Here is a 14,699-nt window from a genome sequence, read left to right as displayed (position 1 = left end):
TGAAAAACTTTAGAGAATGGCCTAGCAGAGAGAAACATGGAAAAGTTCCATACATTAGCTTCCAGTTCTTTCCCAGTATTCTCTGTTAAAAATGTTCCATATGTTTGCCAGAGAAGTCTTTTGCATTGAAGAAAAATAATATATAGGCAAGCATGGATGCCCTTAATTGAAATACCAGCATTCAACAGGAAGAGACAGGATAATCCTGAATTGTATGATAACCAGGGTCTATTTCAAGATCCCATTTTATGGAGCAAGAAGAGAAAATAAGAGAAAGAGAGAAGAAAAATCAAGAAAGCAAGAGAGAGAAGAAGGAAGGAAAGAGGGAAGGAAGGAAGGAAGGAAGGAGGGAGGGAAGCAAGTAAAAAATCAATAATAACCTTTCACTGATATTATACAAATAAAACTCAGAAATAGAACAAATTGCACAATTAGAGATTGAAAATTGAGTTAACATTGGACCTAGTTCCCAGCACCCCACAATATTTTATTATCACCCAAGATATTTAGCAGAGTAGTGAGTACTGAAATCAACAAATAAGACCTAGAGATTCATAGAAATTTCTGACTGAAAAAAAGAGAAGAATGGATTTTATTGCTGAGAAAATTGACTTTAATGTAATTTTTTGAAGAGATGTCTTGCATGATGGAAGACAGGCCTTCTTCGTAGTCTTTGTTTGCTTTCCACTTTGGTGCTTAAGATGGGAACTATTTTATCTACACTTGATCCATGGTTTTTAAAAGGGAGGTAGATTTCCAAAAGATGCATATGCTCTAGAAGAAAATCCTTATTATTCCTTAAAATAACCTATTTAGTTCTGCAATATTTGAGCCATTTTATGCACAGATTTCAATCTGTGTAACAAGGGGTCTTGCTTCAGAATTATAACCAGAGACACTATCCTACAACATTTGTCAAAATCCAGCAAGAGTTCTCCTACATTTCTTCTTTCAGGTACTTTAAATTAGAACTATCTTGGGAACACAGGCTGAGAGCATAATGAAGGACTTTTTTCTTTTTACTTTAATTTAGACTGTGACATTCGCCACCAGACCTTCCCCATAGCAATTTTCATCTCCTTGTTCCTCAGAGTATAAATGAGAGGGTTTAGCATGGGTGCAATCACGGTGTAAAACACAGAGATTTCCTTATCCTTATTTTTACTACCTGCAGGTAGGATATAGATGTAAATACAGGGCACAAAAAACAGAACCACAACCATTATGTGAGAGCTACAGGTGGAGAGAGCTTTGTGACGTCCTGCAGAAGATCTCATCCTGAGATTACATAAAATGAGTATATATGAAGCTAAGAGCACAGTAAATATGACAACTATTACTGTCCCAGAATTAGCAATCACTAAGATACTAGAAATACGGATATCTTTGCAAACAAGTTTCAAAAGAGGTTTAATATCACACATGTAGTGGTCAATCACATTAGGACCACAGAAAGGCAAACTGAGAACCATGAGCAACAAAGCAATAGAATGCCAAAAACCGAGTCCCCAGGCCACGGTGATTAGCATGTGACACCTCTTCCGGTTCATGATCATCATGTAATGCAGTGGTTTGACAATGGCCACATAACGGTCAAAAGCCATGCACACCAAGATAAAAGTTTCCACACCTACTAGCCAGTGGTAAGTGAAGAGCTGTGTCATGCAGTTGTAGTAGGAAATGTCTTTTCTTGTGGCAGCCATGTTTCTGATTAGCTGGGGAACTACAACCGATATAGAGCAGAGGTCCATGAGGGACAGGTGGCAGAGGAAGTAGTACATTGGCTGTTCCAGGAGATGGCTGCAGCAGATTGTGAGTAAGATGATGCCATTTCCCATTAAGACAGCCACGTAGCAAAGTAGGAACAAGAAAAAGAGCAGTAGTTCTGTTTGCTCATTTTCAAACAGCCCTGTGAAAACAAACTCTGTGACATTCTGTTTTTCCATGGAGTCAAGATGAGTTCTATAATACACATCAGAAACCTAATTTACCTGATGTCCTCCAGAATATAATACAACCTTGAAGGACTTCTATAAATTCTGCAATGTTATTACTGATTTATATATCAATCTGTCTATTTATTCAGGCTGTTCAGAGGGTTAATCTCACATACTCTGCCTTTCTGTACTGTACAACTTGAGCAACACTTCCCAACTTCATATCAACCTCTTTGATATGAAACATATCACTATACTTCTAATGATGTGTTGTGTCATTAAAGTAGATTTGCTGCCCCAAAATTTCATAAACATTTTACATGCTTTTAATTTTCATAAACTTGTCATAGATACCTACTTGAGTTGTGCGATAGAAATAATGAAATAGGAGAGGCTAATTAATTTCTCCCAAAGTAGAAGACATAAATTAGTATTTGAAATCCATTTATACAACTGAAGTTACTAAAACACATTATTTATAAACAAGTAGAATTCCAAGATCTTCCTACTTGTCATGGAATTATTTTCTAGTACACAATCTCCATATTCTATACTACATTAAGTTATGGAATTTTACTTGTATATTTTTGTGATATATCTATAATAATGTAATATCCAATTTCACTACTGACATCTCACATCTGAGAATTGTTATGTACTTTTTACGCCTTGCAGGGATCTTCATGGCACAGAAAGTGACTTGTCTGTGGAAGCGTGTTCCGATGCTTCTTCATGGCTTCTTTGTCCAAGGTCAAAACAGCTGTCTCCAGAAAGTTTAAAAAAATGTGACAGCAATGCTGGACATCTAAATTAGGAAATATGATGTTTTTATTGTAAGAAAACTATACCATATTACTCAAAGTGCTAATAGTATACTTTCAGATAACCCTGCCCATATTAGAAACATTTTGTATATGTATTCAATTGCTAGGAAACATTGAAGTACTTAATGTGATTCTTAGGATACTACTTGCTTTTTTTCATGCAGTGTCAGAATACTGCAGCCATTCTGGTACTATGGGTATGGAAGCAAACAGTGAGTTTGTTGGAATCATCACCTCATATCAACATCATCCTCGCAATAGAAGCAGGGCAAGAAGCAAATTATGTTCTAGGCAGATCCTTGTTTAAGGAAGTGAAGATGAGCACCCATCTCATAAGTTCGGTGAATTTCTTTGTTCCTAGAGCTGATTATTCATTCTCACTGAGGTACTTCTTCAACTGGTCAGTAATGTCGCTCATCTCTTCTCTTTTCACCCCAAAGCAAAATTATGTCATATAAATTAGCCTTGAGGAAAAAGTCTTGTTAAGTCTGCACAATAATCTTACCCCTGGCTAAATTTTTTTGGAGAAGAAAAGACTCTTAAAAATATATACTAACACTGTCATCCACTGAAAGTGTCAGTTGTTAAGACTATTGTGTTCTGCCACAGGATGAGAGTAACTTCAGACTACATTAAAAACCTTCAGAGTAATATTGACAGACTTTCAGATTAACATTCAGTTTATCCTGAAAGACTCTTAAAAACAAACATAAGCAGAAATATTGCCTAACTTCAAATTTTACTTAATTATTAGTAAATCAGAACTCCAACAGTTTTACCCCAATTAAAGGAAAAGGATATATGCTAATCTGAACTGTTATTTCTGCCAGGCTTTTACAATATTTTTGGAATGTCAAGTTGGCCATTCATGCTGGCTTCTGTTACTTTTCTGCAATTTATATCATTAAATATTAAATAGATGTGACAGTACCCACTCTCTCCTATGAACCTTCAAACAATAGTAGCTTTTATGGATGGTCTGCTGAAAATATTTTGAACTAAAGGAGTCACAAGAGAGAAACTCCCATAGGCATACATTTGCAACAACTGCATGTGTATTTATAATTGTGAAATTAGAGCCAGTACCAACAAGGGGCCATTCATGTTGATTTTAAGACCCTTTTTCATTATTCCCTTTGATGCAAGACTTTTGTAATGATACAGCATTAATGAAATATGTGAATCTTTTCTTTCCATTTCCTCTACTAGAAAAATTTCCATCAACACTGGATTTTCTGATGATTATGAAATACATTAAAAATGTGGAATTGTTTGCCATTTATTGTACTAATAGCTGGTATCAATTCTGTACTCATTGGTACCAATCATAAAAAATTACTGTAATTATCACAAAGGCTTGAAAGTATTTCCTACTTAACTATGAGTATTAGAAATTTAAAAGGCATAAATATAATTTTGTGTAAAGAACTGGAAATCAACAAATGCCACAATCAATATTCTTTTTTTTAATTGTTTCTGTGTAGTTGACATATGGGGGGGTTAGAGTTTCTTGAATCAGGAACAATCAAAACAATTATTTTTGAACCATTTTCCCCTTCAGATGCTGTCTCCCAATCCTTCCCTCCCATCCCCACCCATCAGATAGCCAGTTCATTTTTCACTTAGTGTCTGGTATTGCTATGGTATTTGTTTGTCCTTGTTCCATCTTTTATGTGCCCTCCTTTATCCTCTCAAATAAAAACAAAATAAAAATACAAAGGGAAAAGAGAATGAAAACAGCAATAATGGCAACTAAAGAGTGTGTCTTCTTTCCTTTTTTGGAGTTCATCTCATAGAATGCTATTTTACATCCATAGTTACTGAACCTTTACCCACTACTCCTATTCATAACTTCCTTTGTCTTCTGTATGTTAATGGCTAGGGTCCTAGATAATTTACCATGTCCTGGTTTTATTTGCTTGTTTTGGTCATTCAGTGTGTTTACTTGTGAATTTATAGATACATTCTATTTACCACATGAGGTAAATCATGAAGCCTATGTTTCTTTGGTTCTGGCTTATTTCACTTAATATAATATTTTCCAACTCTTTCCATTTTCTTACAAATGGTACAATATCATTACTTCTGATGAATGAGTAGAATTCCATTGTGTGTGTGTGTGTGCTCATGTGCGTGTGTGTATCACATGTTCTTGATCCATTCGTCCACTGAGGGACATCTAGGTTGATTCTATTTCTTGATTATGATAAACAATGCTACAATAAATACACTTATGCTGATGGCTTTAGTTTGGCCTGTTTTGTGGCTCACTGGATAAATGCTCAGGAGTTGAATTGCTGGGTCTTAAGGAAGCTCTTTGTTTAGTCTTTTAAGGAACCTCCATACTGCTTTCCAGAGTGGTTAAACAAGTTTACATTCCCACCAACAGTGTAACATGGTTCCTTTTTGGCCTCATCAGTACCAGCATTTGTTATTATTATTTTTCTTCATAATGCCTTTCTAACTGGAGTTAGATGAAATCTCAATATTGTCTTGAACTGTGCTTTCTTTTATGGCTAGAGATGGTGAACACTTCTTTTTATTATATATATATTTTTTTTAATTGTGAACATACTGTAGAGAGGGGTTACAATTACATGGACAAGGTAATGAGTACAATTCTTATCAAGCATTGTTGCCTCCTCCTTTGTTTCTCCTTATGTGTCTATTAGCCATTCTTTTTTCTTCCTGTAAGAAATCTCTCTTTAGGTCTTTAGCCCATTTATTGATTGGTTGTTGGAAATAAAGATACAGAATCACAACAAATAAAAGAAAGGCTAAATGCATAAGATTGTATCGGGGCTGGGAAGTCGGCTCATTGGTAGAGCGCTTGCCTTGCATGCATGAGGCCCTTGGGTTCGATTCCTCAGCACCACATAAGCAAAAAGAAAAAAGCTGGAAGTGGCACTGTGGCTCAAGTGGTAGAGCGCTAGCCTTGAGCTGAAGAGCTGAGGAACAGCGCCCAGGCCCAGAGTTCAGGCCCCACAACCCGACCCCTCCCCCCCCAAAAAAAAGATTGTATCAAACTGCAGGCTTCTGCTTGGTAAAAAGACATAGCTAGCAAGACAAATAGAAAGTCTAGAAAATGGGAGAAAATCTTCACTAGCTATTCATCAGACAAGGGCCTTATGTCCAACATATACTTAGAGCTCAATAGTCTTTTGTCAACTCATTGGTATATTTTTGTTCTGCTTTGTTTTGTTACACCAAGTCTTTTTGAGAGGGAATATAAGAAAGTGTGATAGGATGCAAAGAGCAGAAGTTATATAAACTAAAGTTCTCAGTATACAATGAGAAATATTCCTATGACTCTACAGATTTATACTATAGATTTATTTATTTATTTTCATGTTTCACATACTATTGGCTTCATTATTATAATTTCATACATGTATGGAATGTGCTTTAGCATAAAACTTTATATTTTTATTACTGAATCTTTGCCTATTTTTCTTAACCCTATATGCTTTAAAATAGTTTGAGTGGCTAAATATAAACTGGAGTCCTTCATTATTAATAGATACATATAGATATTTTAATTTGGGGAAAATGATGATAATAATAACATATGATTAATTGTAACATAAGGAGATAATCTAGACATTTGAAAATAATACATAAAGTCAAATAAAATAATACCTTTCAATGTATTTCCAGAATGATTTATTTACTAATTAATTTGTAGGAGAAAAACACATAAAGAAAAACAAAATAGCCAATCATTTTCTGGCTCAGTCAACTTATAGGAGATAAGTCACAAGAATTACTGGACTTGTATTACTAATTGCACAGAGGAATTGCAATGTTACAGGAAAGAATTGGCTCCTTAATGAGAACTTGAAATATTCCTAAAGAATATTCTACTAGGTTTGTGCAAATCTATGATTAATGTACTCTCAAGCAGAAGCAGAGACATCCTATGTAAGAGAGACCGCACAAACAAAGCTCCAAACATGAGAAACTTCAGAGAATGACCTAGTAAAGAGAAACACAGAAGGAAAACTTTCATACATTAGCTTCCATTTCTTTCCAAGTATTTTCTGTTAAAGGCCATACATTTTCCAGAGACATGATCTGCAATGAAGAAATATAATATCTAGTCAAGCATGAATGTGGCACTTGTAATGCCAGCATTTAAGAAGTAGAGGGAGGATAATTATGAGTAGGATGATAACTAGGATCTATTTGAAGATCCTGTCTTTCAAAATGGGAAGGAGGAAAGGAGGAAAGGGAGGGAAGGAGGAGGAAAGGAAGGAAAGAAAGGTGGAAGGAAGGAAGGAAGGAACTAATTGACATCTTTCATTGTTATTATAAATATGAAACTCAAAAGTAAATCAAATTATACAATTTAGAGATTAAAAACTGAGTCAACCACTGCTCTGGTCCCCAGCTTTGCAAAATCTTTTATAATTATCGAATATATTCTTCAGAGTAGTAACTTCTGAAATCAGCATATCAGACCTAGACAGATTTTTAGAAAATTTTGATTAACAAATCAGAAGGAAGGTTTTTGTTGCTTAGAAAATGGACTTTATGTATTTTTGGAGAGCCTTTGCAGGATGGATGGTATGCTTTATTAGTCATGTTTATTTGTTTTCCGTTTTGGTGCTGGTGATTGAAACCATTTCCTCTATCTCTTAACCACAGTGTTTTAACACAGAGGTAGAATGACAAGCAGATAGAAGTGGTCTAGAAGAAAATTCTCTGCACTCCTTAAATACCTCATTTAATTCTGGAATATTTGACCCATTTTACACACAGATTTTAATCTATATAACAGGATCCTGTGTTAGACTTATAACATTATAACTTATAACATATAGACTTATAACATTATAGCCCTTACCATTAGTGAAAATCCAGAAAGAGGGCACCTATTTTTTTTATCTATTACTATGCAGTATGTTTGCTTGAAGATTTAGAGGCACTTTTAGTTAACCCAAATGAGGAAAAGCATGCAACCTATGTTTCTCTCCTTAGTCTGGCTTAATATATATTTCTTCCAAGTCTTTCCATTTCCTTACAGATGGCACAGTATCATTCTTTCTGATGGAAGCATAGAATTCCATTGTGTATATACACCACATTTTCTTGATCCATTCAACATCTGAGAGGCATCTGGGTTGATTTTATATCCTGGCTATGGTAAGCAATTTTGCAATGAGCGTGGTTGTGCTGGGAGCTTTCATCAGGACATGAAAAAGTTTTATAAGACCCTAGATATTCACATAGAACAAAGGAGGATATTCTTCAGAGAAGATCAGGAAGGCTCATTAGCTATGCTTATACGATCATATAAAAGATGTTTATTGACATGAACACCAAGAAATGGAAACACAAGAAATCATGATCTTTTTCTCCTTCTTATTTTTCTCATAGGTCACCATTTTTGCTTTCGGTACCTTTTGTCTTCAATGTAAGTTAATGTGTTGTGGAGAGGTTAACACAGAACACAGCAATGGTAGGACAAACGACTAACAAAAAGAAAGCAGTGATACTCACTAAGTACGACGCTGAAAATTAACTAAACAATTGTGGGGAAGGAGGGTGGGAGAAAAAACAGGAAGAAAATGAGGAAAGAGGCAACAATGTCCAAAGAGAAACGGACTCACCACCTGACTTATGTAACAACCCCTTTGCACGTCACTATTACAATAACAATTAAAACAGAGTGCTTCTATATTTCCTTTCTGTGATATCTCTATTTAAAACTATCCTAGAAACACGGGGTGAGAGTGTAATAAAGGAAACTTTCTTTATCTTAATTGTGAATGTGACATTCGCCACCAGACCTTCCCCATAGCAATTTTCATCTCCTTGTTCCTCAGAGTATAGATGAGGGGATTTAGCATGGGGGCAATCACAGTGTAAAACATAGAGATTTCCTTGTCCTTATTTTTACCACCTGCAGGGAGGATATAGATATAAGTACATGGCACAAAAAATAGAAATACTACCATTATATGGGAGCTACAGGTGGAAAGAGCTTTGCGACGTCCTGCAGAGGATCTTGTCCTGAGGTTATATAAGATGAGTACATAGGAAGCTAAGAGCACAGAAAATATGGCAACTGTTACTGTCCCAGAATTAGCAATCACTAAGATACTAACAACACGAATATCTTTGCAAACAAGTTTCAAAAGAGGTTTAATATCACACATGTAGTGGTCGATCACATTAGGACCACAGAAAGGCAAACTGAGAACCATGAGCAACAAAGCAATAGAATGCCAAAAACCAATTCCCCAGGCCATGGCAATCAGCATGTGACACCTCTTCCTGTTCATGATCATCATGTAATGCAGCGGCTTGACAATGGCCACATAACGGTCAAAAGCCATGCACACCAAGATAAAAATTTCCACACCTGCCAACCAGTGGTAAGTGAAGAGCTGAGTCATGCAGTTGTTGAAGGAAATGTCTCTTCTTGTGGCAGCCAAGTTTCTGGTTAGCTGGGGAACTACAATGGAAGTAGAGCAGAGGTCCATGAGGGACAGGTGGCAGAGGAAGTAGTACATTGGCTGTTCCAGGAGATGGCTGCAGCAGATCGTGAGTAAGATGATGCTGTTTCCCATTAACACTGCCACATAGCAAAGTAGGAACAAGAAAAAGAGCAGTAGTTCTGTTTTCTTACTTTCAAACAGTCCTGTGAAAACAAACTCTGTGACATTCTGTTTTTCCATGAAGTCAAGATGAGTTCTACAATCCACAGAAGAAATTTAATTTATCGAATCATCTAGAGTATAATACATCTTTGAAAGTGTTCTCTAAATTTTGTTGTTAGCTATACTTTGGCTTAAACATAGTCATAGCAAATTTATGATATGATTCACCTTATTTTATATATATATATATGATTCTGTTTATTTAGGCTGTTCTGAGGCTTAAACTCAGTAACAGGGTCTTATTGTGCAAACACTGTACAACTATACCAACACTTTCCATCCACTTGGCTTCTCTTTAAACTTCTTTGAAACATATCACTGCACTGCTAATGATATATTATGCAATTAAAGCATCTTTTATGCCCAACACTTTTATAAATATTATATCCCTAAGAAGTTAATCAAGATTATTTTCTATTGCACAGTCTCTAATTTCCACACTACTGAAGATTATTGAATTTTATTTCTGTATTACATATAATGTATCAGTAATATCCCAGTCTCACTGCTGATGTTTCATGTATGATATGATTAATATGTACAGTTTAATTGGAAGTTATCTTCATGAGTACAGAAAATGATCTTTTAAAGACAGTTCTGATGCTTTCCCATAGCTTGTTTCTTCAAAGTCACAATACAGTCTCTGAAAATACAGGGAAAATAATAGATTGAGGCAGCAATGTTTCACATCTAAATACAGAAATATAGTTCTTAATAATATTATAGAAAAACTTCACTTATTCCTAAAAATACTAGACATACATTTAAAGATATCTCCTAGCATAGAAGAAACACTTTGTAAGTGTGCTCATTTTCCATGACATATTAAAGAATGTAATAAGATCCTTACACCACTGTCTGCTCTTTGATCCCACCATCAGAGCACTACAGATACTCTGACCCTCTGGATATGGTAGCAAAGTGGGATTGTGTTGAAATCGTCTTCTATCACCAGTATGTACTGATTTCAATAAATTTGCATCCCTACAATAGTATCCATCCACCTCAGAGGCTCTGTGAATCTCTTTGTTTCTAGAGTAAACAATTCATTCTCTGAGATTCTTCATCTGGTCAATAGTGTAATATTGCTAATCTCCTCACTTTATTCAACCAAAGCAAAATGACTTCATGTAAATTATGCTTCAGGAAAAAAAAATCTTGTAAATTCACAGCACAGACCTTTCCTTGGCTTAAATGGTTTGGACAAGAACAAACTCACTAATAAACACTAACATTGTCACCCATGGAAGATGTCAGTTGTTAAGAATTTTGTGTTCTGCCACAAAAGAAGAAATTGAAGAATGCATTAAAACTGTCAGAGGAATATTGATAGACTTTCAAATTATCATTCAGTTTCCCCTGAATATCTTACCCTTAAAAAGAAACACAAGCAGACATATTATAGAACTTCTCCATTTATAGATTATTAGTCAATGTAAACATCAAATATTCTACCTTAATTTTGGAAAAGAATATCTGCTAGTATGAATTATTATTTCTGCTGAGATTTACAATATTTTTGAAATGTTAAGTTGGTCCTCCATGCTGACTCCTCTTTCTTCTCTGCTATTTATAATGAAAAAGTAAATCCTTGTGGAAACACCCAGTCTCTCCCATGAACCTTCAAAACAGAGAAGCTTTTATGGACTAAAGGACATAAGGAGACACAGGGGATAAACTCCCCTAGGCATACATTTGCAACAAATGCATATGTATTTATAATTGTGAAAGTAAAGTCAATACTAATAAAGTGACTGTAGAGGTGGTTTTAAGGACCCCTTTCATTCATTACTTTGGGATGCAATACAAGTGGTACAAGATTTTTGTACTGATGCAGCATTGATGAAGTCAATGAATTTCCTCTTATAGGAAAATTTCCTTAACACTGAATTTTTTAATGATTATGGAACGTTAAAATGTGGAATTATTTATCATTGATTGTACCAGTATGTTAATAGCATGGATCAATCTTATATTCATTGACACTCATCACCAAAATTATTAAAATTATCATAGAAGATTAAAAATATTTCCACTTTATTTTTTTTTTTTTGGTTGTGGGACTTGAACTCTGGGCCTGAGCGCTGTCCCTCAGCTCTTCAGCTGAAGGCTAGCACTCTACCACTTGAGCCACAATGTTACTTTTGGCTTTTTCTATGTATGTGGTACTGAGGAATTGAACCCAGGGCCTCATTCATGCAAGGCAAGCACTCTTCCACTGAGCCACCTTTCCAATCCCTTCCTCTTATTTAAATATGAGTATCAGAAATTTACAACCCATACACACCATTTGCATGAAGAGTTAGTAAATGGTGTTAATGGCTGAAAACTGGGAAATGCCACAACAAACATTCTTTTTCTTTCCATTCTTTTGTTTGTTTCTGTTTTGTTTTTTCAAACCTTTTCTTTTCAATAAGAAAAATAGGAAAGGGTAGTAGGATGCAAAGAGAGGAAGTTATAAACTATAGTCCTTAGTTTAGAGTAGGAAATGTACATGTCTCTACATGCTCATGGTATAGATTTATTTAGTTATCTCTATGTTTCACATAACTGTGGGCTTCATTATATTTTCATACATGTACAGAAGGGATTTTGGCACAAAACATGTCAAATTTGTATTTCTGAATCTTTGTCCAATTTTTAACCCTATATGCTTTAAAATATTTTTGGTGGCTAAGTATAGGTTTAATTCCTTCTTTATCTGCAGACACATTAGGGGAGTATTACAGTAGTATTAATATATGATCACCAAGAAAATAAGGAGATAGCCAGGTGCTTGTGGCTCATGCCTGTAATCCTAGCTACTCAAGCAGCTGATATCTGAGGATCACAGTTCAAAGCCAACCTTGGCAGGAAAGTCTGTGAGACTCTTTTTTCTTTTTCTTTTTTTTTCTTTCTTATTTTTATTGTGAAAATACTGTACAGAGGGGTTACAATTACATGGGCAAGATAATGAGTACATTTCTTATCCAGCATTATAGCCTCATCCTTTGTTTCCCCTTCCCATCCCTTCCCATTCTCCCCCTACCCCCCACCTAATCCTCCTCCCCGCCCCCACCAAAGTTGTAAAGTTCGTTTTCGATGTAAGGACTTGTACTTCTCATTATTGCAATGGGTCCAGGTGTATCCCTATTTAAACGCTTTGTTTTTTTCCCCTCCCTTCCACAAATTATACTGACATCAAATACAGTGAAAGCAGAGGTTACACTGTGGGAGAGGGACATACAAAGCAACAAAGAAATAATCTTATAAATGTGTTAGAAACAATCACATGAAAGAAAAAAAACATTTGAATACATATATTAGGGTTCATTTCCCTAACATCAACTTATCTGACCTTTTCTGCCTGACTCAGACATACTAGATATTGCAACTCTTATCTCCAATAAAAACCACTACAAAATGGGAAATAGCACTGTGGCTCAAGTGGTAGAATGCTCGCCTTGAGCTGAAGAGCATAGGCACAGCGACCGAGCCCAGAGTTCAAGCCCCATGACCGACAAAAAATAAATTAATAGATACTGTAAACATTTAAAAATTGTACATTGCGTCAAATAAAATATTAACTTTCAGTGTATTTCCAGACTGATTTATTTACTAATTAATTTGTAGCACAAACATTACTAGGAGAAAAAAAAATATAAAGAAAAGCAGAAATAGACCATATAATTTTCTGGCTCAGTCAACTTTCAGAATATAAGGTACAATAATTATTGTAGGTGTGTTACTAATTTCACAGAGAAATTTCAATATAAGAAGAAGAAAGGATTGGTTTGGTGATGAACCGACTGTTTCATGGACTTGTGTATTATATAGCATAGAAGCAGGGGTGTCCTATGTAGGAGAAACAGCACAAACTTTAGAGAATGACCTCGCAGAGATCACAGGGAGGAAAAGTTCCATACATTAGCTTCCACTTTTTCCTAGGATTCTCGGTAAAATCTTTTCAATTAATACCTAACCAGGCATAACAGTAGTCACCTGTCATACCAGCATTCTAGAAAGAGGCAGGGTGGCCCTCAGTTGTGTAATAACAAGATCTTGTCTCATAAAGCAAAAAGAGAGAAAGAAAAAAGATAACAACTCAGAAATACCTCATTACACCAGTACTATACAACTGAAACTCAGCATTAGGACAAACTTACACAATTTAGAGATTAAAACCTGAGTCATCAGATGTCCTGATCCCCAGCACCCCAAAACCATTTAATATTACAAAACACATTCAGCAGAGTCATGAGTTCTGGAACCAGGAAATCAGACCTGAACCGATGCTTGGCAGATATTTCTGACTCACAAGTGAGAAGGATGGATGTTTATTGCTCAAAAACTGAGTTGCATATGATTTGCTAGAAGGGAGAATTTGGAGGATGGAAGATGTGCCTTATTTGTCATGTTAGTTTGTTTTCCATTTTGGCATTGGTGATAGAAACCATGTCATCTACATCATAACCATGCTTTGTAACTTAAAGGGAGAAGTCCAAGCAGTAAATGTGCTCTACAAGGAAGTTTCTTGCACTCTTCAAATTGACCTATTTATATCTGGATTATCTATGCCATGTTACAATCAGTTTTCAATTCTTATTATGAGGTTTTGCTTCAGACTTACTACATGGGACATAAGCCCCTAACATGAGTCAAAATCCAGAAAGAGTACCCTATGTTTCTTTTAGTGGTATCTCTATATCCTAGAAACACAGGCTGAGAGTATAATAAATTTTATTCCTTTATTTTCATCTTGAATTTGACATCCGCCACCAGACCTTCCCCATCGCAATTTTCATCTCCTTATTTCTCAGAGTATAGATAAGAGGATTTAGCATGGGGCCAATCACAGTGTAAAACACAGAGATTTCCTTATCCTTATTTTTACCTCCTGCAGGTAGGATATAGATGTAAATACAGGGCACAAAAAATAGAACCACAACCATTATGTGAGAGGTACAGGTGGAGAGAGCTTTGCGACGTCCTGCAGAGGATCTTGTCCTGAGGTTATATAAAATGAGGACATAAGAAGCTAAGAGTACAGTGAATATGGCAACTACTACTGTCCCAGAATTAGCAATCACTAAGATACTAACAACATGGATATCTTTGCAAACCAGTTTCAAAAGTGGTTTCACATCACACATGTAGTGGTCAATCACATTAGGACCACAGAAAGGCAAATTGAGGACTATGAGCAACAAAGCAATAGAATGCCAAAAACCAATTCCCCAGGCCATGGCAATCAGCATGTGACACCTCTTCCTGTTCATGATCATCATGTAATG

At 35.6% G+C, this 14,699-nt stretch overlaps 3 protein-coding genes across 3 annotated transcripts; all 3 read right to left on the bottom strand.

The window, feature by feature from the left end:
- Positions 1–1,019: 1,019 nt before the first annotated feature.
- LOC106001184 (olfactory receptor 4P4-like) lies at positions 1,020–1,946 on the bottom strand. Its single transcript, XM_013036315.1, has one exon. It carries the CDS (start codon positions 1,944–1,946, stop codon positions 1,020–1,022), a length of 927 nt encoding a protein of 308 aa, XP_012891769.1.
- Positions 1,947–8,517: 6,571 nt separating this feature from the next.
- On the bottom strand, positions 8,518–9,444 carry LOC106001182 (olfactory receptor 4P4-like). The gene has a single exon (XM_013036313.1). It carries the CDS (start codon positions 9,442–9,444, stop codon positions 8,518–8,520), a length of 927 nt encoding a protein of 308 aa, XP_012891767.1.
- Positions 9,445–14,159: 4,715 nt separating this feature from the next.
- Positions 14,160–14,699, bottom strand: LOC106001146 (olfactory receptor 4B1-like; the record flags this gene model as incomplete). The annotated part of the gene is made up of 1 exon (XM_013036273.1): positions 14,160–14,699. A coding segment is annotated over one exon (540 nt), but the record flags the coding sequence as incomplete, so codon positions are not given.

Source organism: Dipodomys ordii, unplaced genomic scaffold (assembly GCF_000151885.1).
Source record: "Dipodomys ordii isolate 6190 unplaced genomic scaffold, Dord_2.0 Scaffold270, whole genome shotgun sequence".
NCBI lineage: Eukaryota > Metazoa > Chordata > Mammalia > Rodentia > Heteromyidae > Dipodomys > Dipodomys ordii.
The sequence above is the reverse complement of the archived record's forward strand: the minus strand, read 5'-3'. Positions and strand labels throughout refer to the sequence as shown.